The sequence below is a fragment of the Diabrotica undecimpunctata genome, chromosome 4, assembly GCF_040954645.1.
Source record: "Diabrotica undecimpunctata isolate CICGRU chromosome 4, icDiaUnde3, whole genome shotgun sequence".
Classification (NCBI taxonomy): domain Eukaryota; kingdom Metazoa; phylum Arthropoda; class Insecta; order Coleoptera; family Chrysomelidae; genus Diabrotica; species Diabrotica undecimpunctata.
In genome coordinates this window covers 121,111,612-121,130,956 of record NC_092806.1, presented here as the reverse complement: position 1 = coordinate 121,130,956, position 19,345 = coordinate 121,111,612, and the positions used below count along the sequence as shown (strand labels likewise).

Here is a 19,345-nt window from a genome sequence, read left to right as displayed (position 1 = left end):
CACAGACTTACGTTTTTTTCTGTCACTGAAAGAAGGGTTTGAGACGAACTTATACATTTAACGCATAGGTATGATACACAATGTTCCAAAATCGGTTCGCTTTCGCGCATGACGTAGTAAAGAACGCTTATTCCCGCAACATTTGAATGTATTTGTATAAGAAAACTTTTAATTTTAAGTTTTTTTATATAATTTGGCTAATTTAATTATAGTAATTATAAAGAGATGATAAAATTATGTTATTATAACATTTAATCATAAATAAAATTTTGAAGTTAATTTAAGTTTATTGATTTTTGGTACAGTTATTTTGTTAACATAGATATCCTTTATAAAACAAGTTTTAATTATCTTTTATTACACGTAGGTACAGGTTGATGACTCAGTCAGTATTGACTTACTTTAAAATATATTTATTATCTCATAACTTGCAATTTGCAATAGTCACCATTGATAACCGATATTATTGTTGAACTTTTGTTTTTATACAAGCTTTCTATCTTGCCGGTGTAAAGTCGTCTGAAGTCGATATTTATTGTGTTTTGCGTTTGAACTAATTTGTGTCTTGGAAGTGAGTGACAGTAAATCAGAATAAGCAAATCTACTACTATTTACCTATTCACAGTATTTCCTCTGCAGAAAATTTTTAAATTTCAACGGATTTGCATACAAAAAGAGTGCTTATATTATTAGTATATGCAAGTATATGTATGAAAACAAAAATAAATATTTCGCCTTAATCCCTAGGAAAAGTAAAGGTTTTAGGCTACTGAAAATATATTTTTTATTCAATTATAACCAAAACAAAACATTTTAAAAAAAAAATTAGATCATTTTTTGACCATAATTTCAAAATTAATGTGTACGTTAAGGTCTAATAATGGTTTCGAGGTGGTTCGAGCGGTCTTGATACGTCACACTCCTGGGCAAGCTGTCAAATGTCATGCGCAATATCATACCTTGTGTATTCATTGTACCATGCATTTAACGTCAAATATTTATGTTCATTGTCATTGTACGAAAATTCAATGGACCGTGGAAGTGATGACGTAGATTTTATTGACATCTGTCAGTTTCACTTTCCAAACAAACCTTGTTTAGTGTGGATAATTTGTATTTTTCGTTATTTTTTCATTTTTTTTACAGAATCTTTCCGCTTTTTGCAATATCTAAGTATTCTAATAGTTACTACAATAATTTTACAAGGTTGTGTAAATAATAAAGCATGTTGTTTTATAAAAATAACAATAAAATGGATGTATCAATAAAGTAAGGTTACATTGTCTTTAATTTAAACTTTTAAACTATATTTCATATAAATAGAACATTAAATTATGATGGTATTATTGTAAAAAACACTATACTTAAAAAAAAGCAGCAGAGGAAGCAAAATGTTAACTTTATAGAAATTAAAAAGTCTTGAGATTGGGCATTTCAACTTTTGTTTGGAAAGTAATTGACAGTTGTGACGTCACACTTAATTTCCAATTATGTCAGCTATGGAATTTAAAGTTGAAATTAAGGAAGATTTGGTTGAATATAACCAAGAAGATATAGAGAGTCTATCCACATCAATAGATCTGGAACACTTCAAAAATGAATCGGAAGATAACTCGGGTAAGATAAGTAGTAAAAATTAGTGCTAAATGTAATGTAATTTCTATTTATTAGAAATGGGACTAACAGCTAGAACTAAGGAAGAGTTTGCTGAAAGTGGTGAAGGATATATAGAGAGTCAGCTATTGACATCCCCAGGTTTTGAAGACTTAATTAATGAAACAGATGAAGACAACTCAGGTGAGAGAAGTAATAAAAATGTCTAGGGAGAACTTATTTTTATAGCTTTCATTTAATCTGTAATATATAATTTTTCCCATACTTCTGAAATAAAATAGGCTACAACTTAGTTTGTGATATAAGGTCTCATCTAAAAAACTTATTTTGATCTCCCATCTTCACAAATTAATATTTGCTCCATGGTAAGTTCTGCGAAAGACATGCTAATGTCTATTGCTTAACTATAAATTGAGCCAAAATGTTGTCAGGTATGAAAGTGAACCCTTGTCATCTCCTCTAAGAAGGTTGGCAATCATCACAGAAATACACATCTTAAATGTTACTGCTCTAAATAGATCGATTCAACCAAGAGATATGTCCTCTCTTGGCCTCTCTTTCCTTGTATTATCACTTGAATCAGATTGTAGAATTCACCTTTAATGACATGTCCTAAATATTGTAACTTCTATTTTTAATAGTATTCAGCACTTCCTTGCTTTTGTAATGTTTCTACAACAGGGAACTTTCTTCATTTTGATGAATGCACTGTTTGCTTGTACTATTCTTGACCTAACTTTTTCCATGTCGTCATTATTTTCAGTAATTATAGTTCCCAGATATTTATATTTTTAGACTTTCTTTGCTCACCATGTATTCTTAGTCATAGTCATACTTTATTGATCCTTTAAGACATTCAAAATAAATGTATAGGATACGTCACTACAGAATTCCGTATAAAAAACATTAATGTGTATAATACAATATTCACAGTGGAACAAAATTGAAAAAACATAAAATATATAAAATAACATTTTTACAAGTAAAATATGAAGCTACTGCAGTTTGTCCTCAAGATAATTATTTATAGAATAATATGCTTTCCTTAAGAGTAAATCTTTAACATATTTTTTTAAATTTAGAGGAAAGTGGTATTTCTTTCACTATTTTTGGCAAATGATTGTATAAGGTCAGTCCCATATATCTGAAGCAATTTTGAAATTTGGATGTTCTGTGTTTAGAAACTCGTAAAGATTCAGCACTTCTTGTATTGTAATAGTGATTGTCTGAATTTACTGGAAATGTATGATTTCCTCTTTTACATAAAGTAAACATTTGTAGATATATAGGCAGTAGAAAGTTAAAATGTGATGTTTAATAAAAATTGGTACACAAGATTGTTGATAATCCAAATTAAAAATTTTACGGATAATTACGGACATAGTTAAGCTATGTTTTTCAATCCAGAATAAATACTGTGGAACTCAGGAGGAATAAACTTGAGTAAGTCTATTTAAATCCTTTTTCTTTTCTTTTGTTATTGCTTTTCCATTTGGATACAGGATATCTAGGTTGTGCATTACAGTAGATGATGATGGGTGGCCTTTGTTTTCTTGCTTAAATCAACCTCATGAAACAAACCCATGTCCTGTGCTGTATATTTTGCATCAATTTTTTTGGTTGTTTTTAAGATACTATCTGTTGAATTTTAAGCCATTCAACTTTTTCGCCAGTTATAGTAACTTTTCTATTTGTTATCTTATTCTCAAGGGACTTGCTAATAAAAAACTCTAGTAAGTTCATTCTTTTGACCTGGAATTTTGGATTTCTTTTTTTGGCCGATTGAATTATGGAAACCCAATCAGGATCAAAAATTCAATCATGGTGTTTCCTCTCCTTTTCAATCAATAATCTTGAGCGCATGTATTAAAACTATGTCCAGATCATCGAGCAAAAAGACAAAAGAGGGAATGTAAAGGTAGTGGGGGCAAAAATATTGTTAGACAGGAAGTGCCATCTTGAGAGGCCAAATTAAACAAGGAAAGAGAGTCTTTCCTTGTTTAAGAAATCAAATTTAGTTGGGTTATGTTATTATTTGTCCCAACTGTCACATGAAATCTTATTTATATTGAAGTTTTTTAACAATTGTTTCACATTTTAGACTGTTATCGTTAATATTTAATTAAAATTTTCTCGTCTAAGACACATTCTGAAAACTATTTTATAGCTACTGTTAATAAGTGTCGGAAAATTTAAATTTGGCGCATTCGCATTTCCGGATATGTCCGCCATCAGAGGCCACTTTTTTGGTCGCCTTTTCATAACGATTAGATTCCCTCTTTTGTCTTTTTGCTCGATGGTCCAGATACAAAAAATCTTTGTTCTATAACTTTAAGTGACGATTTACACTTTTGAAGGTAATTAAGGTAATTGCTTAACATTAAAGCCACCTTTATATTCCAATTCTGGCCCCACAAGCTTCGCTATACAAAATCAGATATTTGGTTGGGTCAGGTAAGTGCGCCTCAAGATGGTTTATTAAGCATGAAGCTATCTCTTGAGCTGTTGGATGCGACATTTTCAGGCCAGACATACATGTGTCCTGTTTCTGTGCCTTTATCATGGATGCCCAAATTATATGTCCACAGTTGTCTCTTATAATAAACTACACCTGTACTTAACTCAGGAGTAGGAAGCGTTTTATGAAGATCAAAGACTAAAACTGATATTTTTTGCTGTGATTTTTATGCGTTAATTATATTTTGCTTTTTGTTTTCTTTAACTGCTTCTGCTTGTCTTTGGTGTAATTCCAATTCAACTTGTTCATCCTGTTTATGCTGTTCTGAAGTATCAGATGATTTTATTTCAGTATTACGACTGTCACACTTTTGACAAGTATCTTTATGTGGTGCATGAAAATACAAATTAAACTTGGTGTTAAAAATTTTGCGAAACATAAACAGCGAGAGGGGTTTTCTTAAGTCTTCTGTCATTTTTTTTTCATATTCTTGATACATGATCGACATGTTCAAAGTTGGTGAAAGATATTTTCTTTTCATGTTATCTCGTCGGGAGTAGTGGGATTCGTATGCTGGGAACAATTCAATAAAGCCACATAAATACTGCTCGTCTTCAATATTAGTTTTATTATGGGGTGGATGTTTGCCACTTGCATCTTGAAGAGGTGTCCCATGTTCTTATTTTCGTGCTAAAGCTAATGAAATTTTACCATCTGTAATGGAAACTGTGTCTTTAAAAAAGTTCTTACATACTACTTGATCACAACCATTTTTATCCTGTAAAGTATATACACGAGTTTTAGACCTACGTGAATTTTGATTTTGGGTATAAGTTCTCTTTTTGTCTTCTACTTTTATTTGACCTTGAATAAAAGCATTTTTAAAGATGCGTTGCTTTCGTTTATTAGAAATTTTCATATGACACTTCATTTTGCACAACATGGTCCAACTACGAGTTCTTTAGCATTTTTACGTTTTCCTTCTTCCGTGACATATTCTTCTCCTTTCTCCTTGACTATCTTCCTTGCATGATTCTCAAGATTTCTTACTCTCTTTCTGGAATTTTGGTGCGATTTGCCTTCTGGTTCATCATTTTTTTGATTCTTAGTGTTTGACAAACCATTTATTGAGTTTTTTCACTCGAATCATCATTATTCTCGTCTAGAACAATAAAAAATATATTACATATAAGTTTGCGGCAAAACAGCCTAAGCCACATTTGTTTATAAATGGGTATTTAAGGAGTATCTCGCTTGAGTATTTAAATATTAATAGTATTGTTACTGTCTTACCTGAAGACTCGATATTTGAAGAACTGGGATTATAATCGCTATCTATATCGCTGAAATCGGATCCGAAAGACTCCGATGCGTCACTGCTCATGTTTACATCCGTTATGTTTTTGTTGGTTAGGAAGTTTTGCCGCAAGTCTCCTATGATATTTTGTTAGTGCGAAAACCAGTTTATTAGATGGGGGCACCATACCAACAAAAATTAAGTTTAGGCTGATTTGGCACACGATTTTTACATAAATTATAAGCACTTATTAAGCCTAACGCGTCGACTGCTAAAAATTTGGAAGCATTTGAAATGTGGGTGTATATAAGAATCCTGAAGATATCATGTACCGAGCATGTAACAAACATCGAAGTCATGAGAAGAATCAACAAAAGAATGGAAGTATTGGAAACCATCAAGACACGAAAGCTGCAATACCTGGGGCATGTTATGCGTAATGAGAGATACAACCTACTTCAATTGATTATACAAGGGACAATCCAGGGCAAGAGAAGTGTAGGAAGAAGAAGAATCTCATGGTTGCGTAACTTGAGGGAATGGTACGGATGCACATCAATTGAACTATTTAGAGCAGCAGCATCTAAGATCAGAATAGCCATGATGATTGCCAACCTCCGTCGCGGAGATGGCACGTGAAGAAGAAGAAGATTAAGCCTAAGCCAGTAAAAGAAATTTTTGGGGTTAGGCACCTTTGCCTCTGAGCCACTCAATTATGCTAAGGACAGATACTGGTCTATAATTTGAAATATCATGAGGGTTATTCTTTTTGAAGATCGGAATAACTTTTGCCATTTTAAATATGGATGGAAATTGGCTGGTTATTATTGAGAGATTAACTAAATGGGTTAAAAGAATCGATATATGATCACTTCTCAGTTTTATTATTTTTACAGATATGTTATCAATAACAGTACTAGGCTTATTTTTTAGTTGATATATTGTATTTTTTATTTCAATGGGAGTTACGGGTAAAAATAAAAATGTTTTGTTACACATTTTTGAGGTAGTACAAGAAAAAGGCAACGATGTGCCAAAATGAGTTTGAAGATTGTATTCTGTAATTGTAGCAAAATATGAGGCAATCGAATTAGCAATATCACAAGACTTAGTAATAATTTTATTATCATAATATAGAATAATATCAGACCGGTTCTTTTGCCTACCGATTTCACTGTTTACTAAATTCCAAATTGTTTTTGGTATATTGTAAGATTGATTAATTAAGTCACTATGAAAGTTTTTTTTAATATTTATTAATAGAGAATTATATTATTTTTTTGCCTGTTTATAGGTATCTTGAGACTCCCTATATTTTTTGTTATCCAGTGTAGATTTTTTAGTTTTTCACTAGCGTGTCTTACCTCATTTGTTAACCATGTAGCCTTATTTGTTTTGTTGTGCTTTATACCGTGTTTTTATTGGACAATATAAATTTAGATTGTAATCTAAAATGCTAACAAATGAATTTGTGGCATATTCAGCACTCAATTGTGAATAAACTTCATCAAAAACTGTAGAAGAAATCCCTGCAATAAACATTCACATATTTTCATCTGACATATCCCTATAACTGATGGGTTTTTTTTTATCTTTTTTCGATACTTTATTGGCTTGCAAATTTACACTAAGCGAAAATACTTTATGGTCACTGAAGTGCCCCTCGAAAACATTTGATTTATAAAGATGTGGTTCGATATTTGTCAATATGTAGTCCAATTTTGTAGATGATGTTTTACTCACTTTATCTACGAAAACTGTTGTATGAACCCCAGACGTAACTCTCATATTATAACTTACTAAAAACTCGTTAAAAGATTGCTTATTATTAGACATGACAAGATAATCAATGTTTAGATGCCCACAAATATAAATATCATGATATGACTTACTGCCTAACTCCAATATATTATATAATTTACACAGAAAACTCTGAACTTCTCCTGATGGCGAACGATAAACACAAATACAAATATTATTAAAGAAAAAATGTCTTGACAATTTCCTGTGTATTCTTTGCACTAGTATAGTATCATGTATGTCGTAGGGTTTGGTTGGACTACTGCTCCTAGATTCCATTGGGCTTCTATGACTAGTTGATAGTTAATATGTCAGCTGGGGTCTTTTGTTTGAGCCTTCGTCCGATTGGTTGTGCCAATAAATTTTGGGCTAGATTATTAGGGCGGTCTGTTAGTCTCTGATCATATTGTTGGCAGAATTTGTTGAAAGTTTGAAAGTCATTTTGAGATCTCATATGATCATCTTGTTTGGAATATACCATGGAGAATTAGTTATCATTCTACAGACTTTTAATTGGAATCTTTCAAGAATGTCATTACTGGATCTAGCTGCTGTTCCCTATAGCTGAATTTAGCTGTTCAGTTAGCTAGAGTTTAAAGCCCAGCTGTTGTCGCTTGGTAAATATGTGTTTTTTCCATGTGAGCCTGCGATCCAAATGCATTCCCAATTATTTTATGTTGTCTGTCTGTGGCAGACGTTGACCATTTAACAATACCGGAAGGCAGTTTCCCTTGCGGTTTTAGTTTTATGGGATTTATGCTAAGTACTTTTTGTTATTACATTGTATTTTCTGAATAAGTGCTTTTGTTTTTTATAATGGATTTTAGGAAATTCGAACCTTTATTGCATTTTGTCTTAATCTGTTCAACGTGCAATTTCCAAGTAAGTTTTTTGTTTAGTGTAAATTATAATGTTTATTTAGTTTAGTTCGTAACTCACCAACATTCTAATAATATAACTGTAATGGGGTAAATTTATGTTTTTTATAGCAGTGCGATTGACAACTTTACGACATCCACTATCTAGCGAATAGTATAGCTATTATCACGGTCATGTTCTAATATATTGTTAAGTTTTTCCTGTGCTTTTCTGTACTGATCTTGTTCTAATTTAGTTTGGTTTTGACTCGTTTTATAAACTATTACGCAAGACATGATTGGATTTTAAGGCATTTTGCACAGTGCTTCTATCATCAATAACTATCTTCATTTGACGGGGTTTCTTTGAATTGGACTTCCCGCTTGCTCCTCTTTATTTAAAAAATCCATAAATCTACGCAATGTATAACTAGAGCATGATAATATGTTGGCGCTAAAGATGTGACATGACACAATCTTTTTTTCATATATTAGCAATATTGTTTTTTTTTTCTTAAAAACATTTTAATGTCTTTTTCTAGAATGTTAGTAATTGGCGTTTTAGTACGTTTCAGTTTTATTTATTATTATATTCATTCTTATTAAATTTTATTACTCTTTTGTTTTACCCTGTAGTTTCTAGATAAAAGAAAAATTATAATTTTTATTTTTCTTTTAGGTTTTACTCATAAAGGAATAGAAATAAAGAAAACTGAAGTTGCATGCACTACAGAACAACAAATAAGTACAAACACTGAAGAAACCACATTAAAAAATTCTATTTGTAATTGTAAAATTTGTTTTAAGCAATTTAAACATGCGGGCTCTTTGAAACGACATATAAAAACCCACTCTGGTGAAATGCCTTACATGTGTAAAATTTGTTTTAAACAGTTCAGCCGTAAAAGTTCTTTGGAAGAACATACGAAAGTTCACACTGGAGAAAAACCTTACAAGTGTGAAATTTGTTTTAAGCAGTACTCTGACGCAAGAAATTTGAAAAAACATATGAGAATTCACACTGGAGAAAAGCCTTACAAGTGTGAAATTTGTTTTAAGCAGTATTCTGACGCAAGTAATTTGAAATATCATTTGACAAGTCACACTGGAGAAAAGCCTTACAAGTGTGAAATTTGTTTTAAACAGTTTAGTCAAGCAATTAACTTGAAATTACATTCGAGATTTCACACTGGGGAAAAGCCTTACAAATGTGAAATTTGTTTTAAAGAGTTTAGTCAAACAAGTAGTTTGAAAAATCATATGAGAATTCATACTGGAGAAAAGCCTTACAAGTGTGAAATTTGTTTTAAGCAGTATTCTGACGCAAGTAATTTGAAATATCATTTGAGAATTCACACTGGAGAAAAGCCTTACAAGTGTGAAATTTGTTTTAAAGAGTTCAGTCACACAAGTCATTTGAAAAATCATATGAGAATTCACACTGGAGAAAAGCCTTATAAGTGTGAAATTTGTTTTAAGCAGTATTCTGACTCAAGCAATTTGAAATATCATATGAGAATTCACACTGTAGAAAAGCCTTACAATTGTGAAATTTGTTTTAAACAGTTCAGAAATAAAAGTTCTTTGGAAGAACATACGAAAGTTCACACTGGAGAAAAAAAGCCTTACAAGTGTGAAATTTGTTTTAAAGAGTTTAGTCAAAAAAGTACTTTGAAAACACATTTGAGAATTCACACTGGAGAAAAGCCTTACAAGTGTGAAATTTGTTTTAAGCAGTATTCTGACGCAAGTAATTTGAAATATCATTTGAGAATTCACACTGGAGAAAAGCCTTACAAGTGTGAAATTTGTTTTAAAGTGTTCAGTCACACAAGCCATTTGAAAAATCATATGAGAATTCACACTGGAGAAAAGCCTTATAAGTGTGAAATTTGTTTTAAGCAGTATTCTGACTCAAGCAGTTTGAAATATCATATGAGAATTCACACTGTAGAAAAGCCTTACAATTGTGACATTTGTTTTAAACAGTTCAGAAATAAAAGTTCTTTGGAAGAACATACGAAAGTTCACACTGGAGAAAAAAAGCCTTACAAGTGTGAAATTTGTTTTAAAGAGTTTAGTCAAAAAAGTACTTTGAAAACACATTTGAGAATTCACACTGGAGAAAAGCCTTACAAGTGTGAAATTTGTTTTAAGCAGTATTCTGACCCAAGTAATTTGAAATATCATTTGAGAATTCACACTGGAGAAAAGCCTTACAAGTGTGAAATTTGTTTTAAAGTGTTTAGTCACACAAGTCATTTGAAAAATCATATGAGAATTCACACTGGAGCCTTATAAGTGTGAAATTTGTTTTAAGCAGTATTCTGACTCAAGCAATTTGAAATATCATATGAGAATTCACACTGTAGAAAAGCCTTACAATTCTGAAATTTGTTTTAAACAGTTCAGAAATAAAAGTTCTTTGGAAGAACATACGAAAGTTCACACTGGAGAAAAGCCTTACAAGTGTGAAATTTGTTTTAAAGAGTTTAGTCAAACAAGTACTTTGAAAACACATTTGAGAATTCACACTGGAGAAAAGCCTTACAAGTGAAAGTGAAATTTGTTTTAAACAGTTCAGATGTAAAAGTAGTTTAGGTCTTAGCGCCGTGGAAAAACAATAATGTTTTTTATTAGTTATAATTGTATTAGTTATTATTAGTATTTATTAAAATATAATGTGTCTCAGCTAAAGCTAGGAAATTATATCTATGGAAATGATAATTTTAATTTTGATGATTTTAATTAAAATTTTGAGCTGGCCAATTGTTCTAAACCAAGATCATTAATCTGATTAAAGGTGGGAAATTTGTTTGACAATTTTCTAAACATGAATTACCTTTGTAGTATTAGCTGTATGTATTAGCCCAAACATAATGTTTTGAATTTGTCGCCAAAGTTCTTATTCCGGTCTTAGGTTAAATTTTTACTTAAGAGTAAAATGTTAATGCTAAATTTTTACTGTCTGTTAAAATTTTATTCTTTTTATCCTATATTAAAAAAAATTGAAACCTATGAGCATTTTTGTTTTATTAAATGTGAGTGTCTTGAATTTACTAAAAGTTTATTTGTTTACACATCATGGCTTAACGGTAGGTAATGCAGCAATTATAGCGACCTGAGACCTATTTGGCACATGCACTAAATCATCTGCTTGTTGTGAAAGTTGGGTCAAAACCTGTTCAAACTCGACAGAGCTCATTAAGGTTGGCTTCATTGGACTTGTCTTTCTATGATCCGGAAATATATCAGGCTTTAGCGGCAGATGTTAGTGCTTTTAAATTCGTAACACATATTTCGACCATAGCTGCCTTGCCATATGCTTCGTTGATCGAGTCGGCAATCTAAAGATGCATAACAACATTTCCAGGATGTGCCTTCAGCCATTTAGCAATTTCTTGGTTATAGTAGGTCTTCAGAGGTTCAAAAAAGGAGACCTCAAGAGGTTGCAAAAGATGAGTGCAATGTAGAGGCAGGCAAATAATATGAATACCGTTTTCTTTTACGTATTCCAAAGTTTTGATGCCTTTATGACTTGCATGTCCATCGACAATTTAGGTGTACATCCTACACCTAAAGTGCCACAAGGAGCTTCATCTATAAGTTTGTTTTTCATATTTTTTTCTCATCATCAGCAGGATAAAAGTTCCAACAGCATTAAAGCAACAAATAAAAGTGGTTTACTCCGCACTAGTTATAACTCTGACTTGTTTCCTTCTCTTGGTAGCTAAAATATTTTCAGGATTTCGTACTAGAGATACACCAGATTCATCAGGATTATAAATACGGTGAGGTCTATATTCAACAGATTCTAGCAAGCTTCGGTACAACTGAATGTTAGAAACTGACAGTTGTTATTAAGGTGAATATACATTCACCTTAATAACAACTAACCTTAATAATTCATCAAAGAAATATCAATCTTCTAACGTTTCTTTTATTATTATTTGTATTTTTACATTTGAAGTAATTTTAATTTTTTTTTCCATAGCTAATGTTAAAGTGTTGCTATAACAACTGTTTTGAGTAGATAAAGTATCACTTTAACAGCAAGAGTAGATCAAATGTTTTAACTTTTTTTATTCAATAAAATTTACAAATTAAAACACATTAAGGGTTAAAAACAACTGAAATTTTACAATTAACATTATTAGAAATATCTATTTTTGGAGCATCACAACTTGTACTCGTTTGCTTAAACACTTGATTCGAGGTACTGGATTGATTTTCTGGTCCGCCAAGTATACACTTGGATACAGCAATCTTATTGCTTATTGACTCTTCAATGTAAGATTCTGCAACAGATGACGATTTCCATCCACCTAAACGTTTAACTTTTACTAGATCAGCTCCAGAATTTGCGAACATAGTAGCTGAAGAACGCTACATCTGATGGCAGGTTTTCCTTTTCTTGTGTCAATTCTTTTCCGACCATTTCGTATTTATTCACTTTGTACACAAAACGCAACAATATTCTCCGCAAAAACCAAAACGTAACATTTGTTGACAGAGTAATTCATATCCTAGCAACGGAGCAACACAATTGCGATTTTTGTGCTAAAAATTACAATTTTCTTTGAAATTCTATTTTTCACCTGAACTTGAAGTCTTGCTATAGAAAACAATGTTGTATTGCACACGACGATAAAATCGCAATATCTTCTCGAGCATAATTAGCGTCTCGACGCTAAAAAACGCTCTCGAAGATAAAGTACAATTCTATCGTTTTGTACAATAAATAACTATTTCCGTCGACCATCCATTTATGAATAATTTTAACACCCTCAAAATCATTTGTGACGTCCTCTCGTGGGAGTCACTATCCGGGTAGCTTTTAGACAGTCGGAGACAGAGTTCAAAATAAAAATAAAACTTTATTGTCTTCCTTAAATTAAATTGACAAAAATCTTATGTACATATTTACAATTTGGTTTAGTCTTCTCAGTACCTGGCCTATTTATTCAAATTAAGTTTGACCTTGTCATATGGAACCAGTCTTATCGGCAAGCGAATGTGTATTTGAAATTTTACGGTAACGTTGTATCGATTTAATAACAGCGGACGATAGGTACAAAGAAAGGAAAGGAACTCAACACGTCCCTTAAGTGATTCGGGTTAATAGGACACTCCTCGACAGTCTCAACACGACTGTTTCAGAGTACGGGTAGTGAAAAGCTCAACACGCTTTTCGGGTAAAGACGGTATGGGACGGAAACAACTTGTGAACTCAACACGTCCACAAGCCGGGGTAGGGAAGAAGAGAACCTTCAGTCAACACCTGTCGATTCTGTCTCTATGAGGAAATGTTGCCGTTTATATAGCGGAGCTTTGCCCTTTCTACTGTCGATACACTCCTACTTCATGGGTTGGTTCGCGCGCACGCTGGTTTAACGGTGATGGCTTGGACTCATCGTTACACCCCCTCTTCCTGGGAAAAAAAAATTTTGGAACAAAATTTTTTTTTATTTTTATTCCTTGCCAGGTACTTGGTTACCCTAAAAAAATTTACAATACATCGAAATAAAAAATGTCCGCCCTAAAAAAAATATAAATATCGTCTTCTTAAACCAAAAATCGTCTTCCTCTCTCTTAAAAAAAACGTCTTCCTTCGTGGGGCTTCAATTATTGGTTTTTATCCTCAGCACCTGGTTCGGGAGTCTCAGTCTGTATTTTTTTCCTTTATGCTGCGGCGGAACTAGTGAGAGCAGCGGGATTGACACTGGAATTGACTGGACTTTCTGAATTTTTGTGATGCCCATGGTTGGTTCATCGAAAAGGTTCTTGAATTTGGAAATAGCCTTTATCAGGGGCTCGCAGCCTTTGCCCGGGGTGTTAGGTTTTGGTGTGTTTCCTAATGGTGATATTAATTCTGGAACGGTGTATGGTGGCGGCGTAACTGTGCCGTCCATTTCTATGTCACTGTAATATATTTCTAACGTGTCTGACATTGTATTTGAAGGTTACTGGTAAACTGTATTAAAATATACTGTCACTACTTGGTGTTGACTGTAAGTGCTTGGACTGATTAAGGAGTAGGGAAATCGGTAAATGCGGGTTTTAGGTCTTTGATATGAGCTGTTATTGTACGGTTTTTATCGTCGTGTTTTAATTTGAATATTACATTAGAACACACTTTTGTTATAGTATATGGGCCTGAAAATTTCGGTGCTAATTTGGCGTTAAAATTTTTGGCGGCATTTGAGAGTTGGTATTCCCTTTTCATGACTTTGTCGTTTATTGTGGGTTTCCACTCTCTTCGTCGTAAGTTGTAGTAATGGCTTTGAGTTGTAAAAGCTTTTGCCAGGTTTGTACGTACTAGTTCGAATGTTTCTCGTAGTTTATGCCATTTTATGTTTTGATCGGTATGTTGTGTGTCGTTTGGGGTTTTTACGACTTTACTTGGAATTTCTAGTTCGTGTCCAAAGTTCAGGAAGGCCGGGGAGAAACCCGTTGAATCGTGTTTAGCTGTATTATATGCGAATAATAGTTCTGGAAGGCTCGTGTCCCATTTCTTATGGTTATTATCGCAGAACTGAGCTATCATTGTTTTGATTACTCTGTTTGTTCTTTCTACTGGATTATTCTGGGGTGAATATGGCGGAATGTTTCTTTTAGAAATCTGGAATTCGTCTAGCAACTTTCGTACTTCCCTGTTATCGTATGTTCTTGCGTTGTCTGATATTAGCTCTTTGGGCGATCCGAATCTCATAATGATTTTATCTTTTAAGTTCTGACAGACTGATTTTGCCGTTGCTGTTTTGATCGGTATGGCTTCGACCCATTTTGAAAAGGTGTCCTGGAATGTCATTATATATTTGTTTCCTTTGCTGGATGTTGGAAGGGGTCCTATGATGTCGGTTGAAACGGTGTGCCATGGATGTGGCGGAATTTGTGTAGATTGCATGCGGCCTGGAGTTAAGCTTTGTTGCGGCTTAAATTGCTGACAGTTCTTGCAGTTCCTGACGAACTTTGCGGCGTCTTTAAACATCCCTGGCCAGTAGTATTTTCTAGCTAGGCGGGTTATTGTTTTGGCTATTCCTAGATGTCCTGCGGTCGGTTGCTCGTGGTTTTCTGCCAGGAGTTGTTGTCTCTTGTGGTTTGGGATGCATAGTTTCCAGGGGTTGGATACCTCTGTCTCTTTTAAATCGTATTTGTCCCAGAAGTGTCGATAGAGAAGTCCATCTTTGATAGAGTAGTCTGGAAATAGTTGCGGATTTGTCTGGATTTTATTTAAAGCTTTATTGTACCATTCGTCGGGTTCCACATCTTCTACGTTTATTATGCAAACCAGATCTACTGGTTCTCTAGAGAGCGCGTCGGCCAGGACGTTCTGGGAGCCCTTTCTGTAAATGACATCGAAGTCAAATTGTTGCAGTAGCATTGCCCATCTAGCTATTCTACCTGTAGGGTTTTCCATTGTTTGTAAGTATCGTAGACTTTGATGATCTGTGATAATTGAAAATGGGTATCCTTCGATGTAGGGTTTCATCTTTTCTATACCGAAGATGATCGCTAGTAGTTCTTTTTCTGTAACGCTGTAATTTTTTTCGGCATTTGTTAGGGTTCGACTTGCGTAAGCGATGACTTGTTCCTGTCCTTCGTCGTTTGTTTGTACTAAAGCTACTCCTAAACCGTGGTTCGAAGCGTCCGATTGTAAAAAAAATCTTTTCTGGAAGTCCGGGCAGATCAGTATTGGAGCTTGTGTCAGTAGTAATTTTATTTTGTTAAATGCTTCCTCTTGGTCTCTGTCCCAAGTCCAATGTTGTTTTTTTCTTTAGTAGCTTTGTTAAAGGGGCTGTAGTTCGTGAAAAATCTTTTATAAATCTCCTATACCATGAGATGATGCCCAAAAATCGGCGTAGTTGTTTAACGGTTTTTGGCGCGGGATATTCGACTATAGCTTTTGTCTTGTTGTCCACTTTTATTCCCGTTTTGTTTACTACATGGCCTAAATAATTTATCTCTTCTTTGCAGAATTTACATTTGTCTATATTAATTCGTAGTTTGGCCTGCTGTAGTCTGTGAAGTACTTCTTTTAAGTTTTCCATATGTTCCTCGAACGTTTTCCCCAGTACTATTATGTCGTCTAAATAGGCGAAAGCATGTGGTTCCATTTCTGGGCCGATTATTGTATCTAGTAATCGTTGAAAAGTAGCGGAGGCGGCGTGTAATCCGAATGGAAGTACTTTGAACTGGAATAGTCCTTTTCCTGGTGCTATGAAAGCGGTCAAGGGTTTGCTTGCTTCGGAAAGTGGTACTTGCCAATATCCATTTTTTAGATCTAACGTGGTAAAATATTTTGCAGATTTTAACTTTTCTAGGATATGATTGATGTACGGTAATGGGTAGGCATCTTTTTCTGAGATGTCGTTGATTTTCCTAAAATCGATGCAAAATCTGTATCCGTTGTTATCCTTCTTTTTTACTAGGACGATGGGGGAACTGTACGGGCTATTAGATTTTTCTATCACGTTCTCTTCTAGCATCTTATCTATCTCATCGTTTATGATCTTCTGCATTGCCGGGTTTCGGGGCCTGTATCTTTGTTTGATCGGTGTATTATGTTTGAGTTTTATTGTATGTTCGGTTAGATGTGTTCATTTGTGACGTCCTCTCGTGGGAGTCACTATCCGGGTAGCTTTTAGACAGTCGGAGACAGAGTTCAAAATAAAAATAAAACTTTATTGTCTTCCTTAAATTAAATTGACAAAAATCTTATGTACATATTTACAATTTGGTTTAGTCTTCTCAGTACCTGGCCTATTTATTCAAATTAAGTTTGACCTTGTCATATGGAACCAGTCTTATCGGCAAGCGAATGTGTATTTGAAATTTTACGGTAACGTTGTATCGATTTAATAACAGCGGACGATAGGTACAAAGAAAGGAAAGGAACTCAACACGTCCCTTAAGTGATTCGGGTTAATAGGACACTCCTCGACAGTCTCAACACGACTGTTTCAGAGTACGGGTAGTGAAAAGCTCAACACGCTTTTCGGGTAAAGACGGTATGGGACGGAAACAACTTGTGAACTCAACACGTCCACAAGCCGGGGCAGGGAAGAAGAGAACCTTCAGTCAACACCTGTCGATTCTGTCTCTATGAGGAAATGTTGCCGTTTATATAGCGGAGCTTTGCCCTTTCTACTGTCGATACACTCCTACTTCATGGGTTGGTTCGCGCGCACGCTGGTTTAACGGTGATGGCTTGGACTCATCGTTACACATTGATTAATGACCCCTATTAATGAATGATTTTCTATTAATGAACGATTTTATTATAGGCAACACAACATACATTGCTTGTATAATAATTTAACCACATTTAACGCTCTGTGATTGGCAGTGACCTGTGGTGTAGGCAACCAAACATATAGGTACCTATTTATATTCCCACTAAAAAATTATTTAAAATGACATAGCCGCTGTAAGTACTGTCTGTCATTGTATGTCATTATTTATCGTTAAGTAAATAAAAATTTAAACTAAGTTGTTTTTATTTCTGAAAAGTTCGGTCGACGGAAAAGTTTTGTAACGAACTCGTGAATTAAAATGGCGATTAACAATCTCGCTAATAACATTAACGCACTCGCTTCGCTCGCGCGTTAATATATCTCAATTGTTAATCGCCCTTATTAATACACTTGTTGGTTAAATAACTATTATCGTATTGCTGTAACGAACGTGCTTAAGACAGTTTAATCTTGACATTCAATATTTTATATAATTCAATGTCAGTTTTTATTTGTGAAATATTTCAATTTCTGTAAGTGTTTTTAAATCTATTTGTACGTAATTTTTTTGTAATGTTCAAATTGTTTTACAGTGTACTCCTGATGAAGCTATCAAATAAATAGCGAAATATTGATTATCTTAGAAAAAACAAAGATGTTTATTAGAGACCAATGTATCTGATAATTCCTACGTATTTATAAATTATTTTTTGGTCGAAATAATCACTTTTAATATATATTTTTAAACGAGTTCTTTTTCTAAAAATCAGTTATTTAATCTGAAGATAAGTGTTTGAGAAATGTAACAAATTCAACATAGACACAATAGAAAAAACTTTTTTAAAGCCTTTTAAACAAAAACTTTATCAGTTTGAAAAAAACTCGTAACGTATGAATACCTGTCAACGGCCATGACGAGGCGAATGAAATAGATGCGTCCAAAATTTGACCGATTATAGAGTGCCGTTATGGCCGCGTGATGTAACTGTCAGTTTCGTTTTAAAGTTTGTCAAATGGACCGTGGAAGTGTGACGTCACAACTGTCAATTACTTTCCAAACAAAAGTTGAAATGCCCAATCTCAAGACTTTTTAATTTCTATAAAGTTAACATTTTGCTTCCTCTGCTGCTTTTTTTTAAGTATAGTGTTTTTTACAATAATACCATCATAATTTAATGTTCTATTTATATGAAATATAGTTTAAAAGTTTAAATTAAAGACGTTCTAACCTTACTTTATTGATACATCCATTTTATTGTTATTTTTATAAAACAACATGCTTTATTATTTACACAACCTTGTAAAATTATTGTAGTAACTATTAGAATACTTAATTATTGCAAAAAGCGGAAAGATTCTGTAAAAAAAATGAAAAAATAACGAAAAATACAAATTATCCACACTAAACAAGGTTTGTTTGGAAAGTGAAACTGACAGATGTCAATAAAATCTACGTCATCACTTCCACGGTCCATTCATCGAGTTACTCTATGGTCAAATTCAAAATAACCCGCCCGTCATTTTGTACATATATGTCATTTTCTACGCATATCCTCTATTAATATAGGTCACGGTTCATAGACTTACTACGGTTTCCTCTTCCGACTGGGGTGGGGATGCTTGAGTTACGTCACCAGAGTACACAAGAATACAAAACCCATTTATTATTACAGTTTGTTCGTAGTAAGTATCTTTCGTTTTATTATTTGCTTTATTATTTATCGTTTTTTAAATATCTCAGTTTACTTTATATTTTTGTATTTGAAATTTTTGTGTTGTTTTCTATAAAAACTTATTTTGAATTATCGAAGAAACGTTATTTATTGTAGTTGTACATCGTACCTATTGTCTTCGTATTTTTTTATAAGGTAGGTTAAAACTTTAAAATTTCATTGTGTATTAACGTAATAATAATGTTGATGAAATTTTAGAATGCCAGGCACAGGTTGTAGTGTGAAGAAATGATATTAAAAAAATGGAAAAAATAGTTATGTAATTCGGTAATTCATTCAATAGTTAATCCAGTATTGATGGAAATTCAGTATACGCGACAAATTTTCAGTGTAAAATGAAGATTGAAGTC

At 33.3% G+C, this 19,345-nt stretch overlaps 1 protein-coding gene across 1 annotated transcript; it reads left to right on the top strand.

The window, feature by feature from the left end:
• The first annotated feature begins 1,030 nt into the window (after positions 1–1,030).
• LOC140439939 (uncharacterized) lies at positions 1,031–11,031 on the top strand. The gene is made up of 3 exons (XM_072530127.1): positions 1,031–1,617; positions 1,672–1,797; positions 8,706–11,031. The coding sequence occupies exons 1-3, from the start codon at positions 1,491–1,493 to the stop codon at positions 10,325–10,327; spliced, it is 1,875 nt and encodes a 624-aa protein (XP_072386228.1). The 5' UTR covers positions 1,031–1,490; the 3' UTR covers positions 10,328–11,031.
• Positions 11,032–19,345: the final 8,314 nt, after the last annotated feature.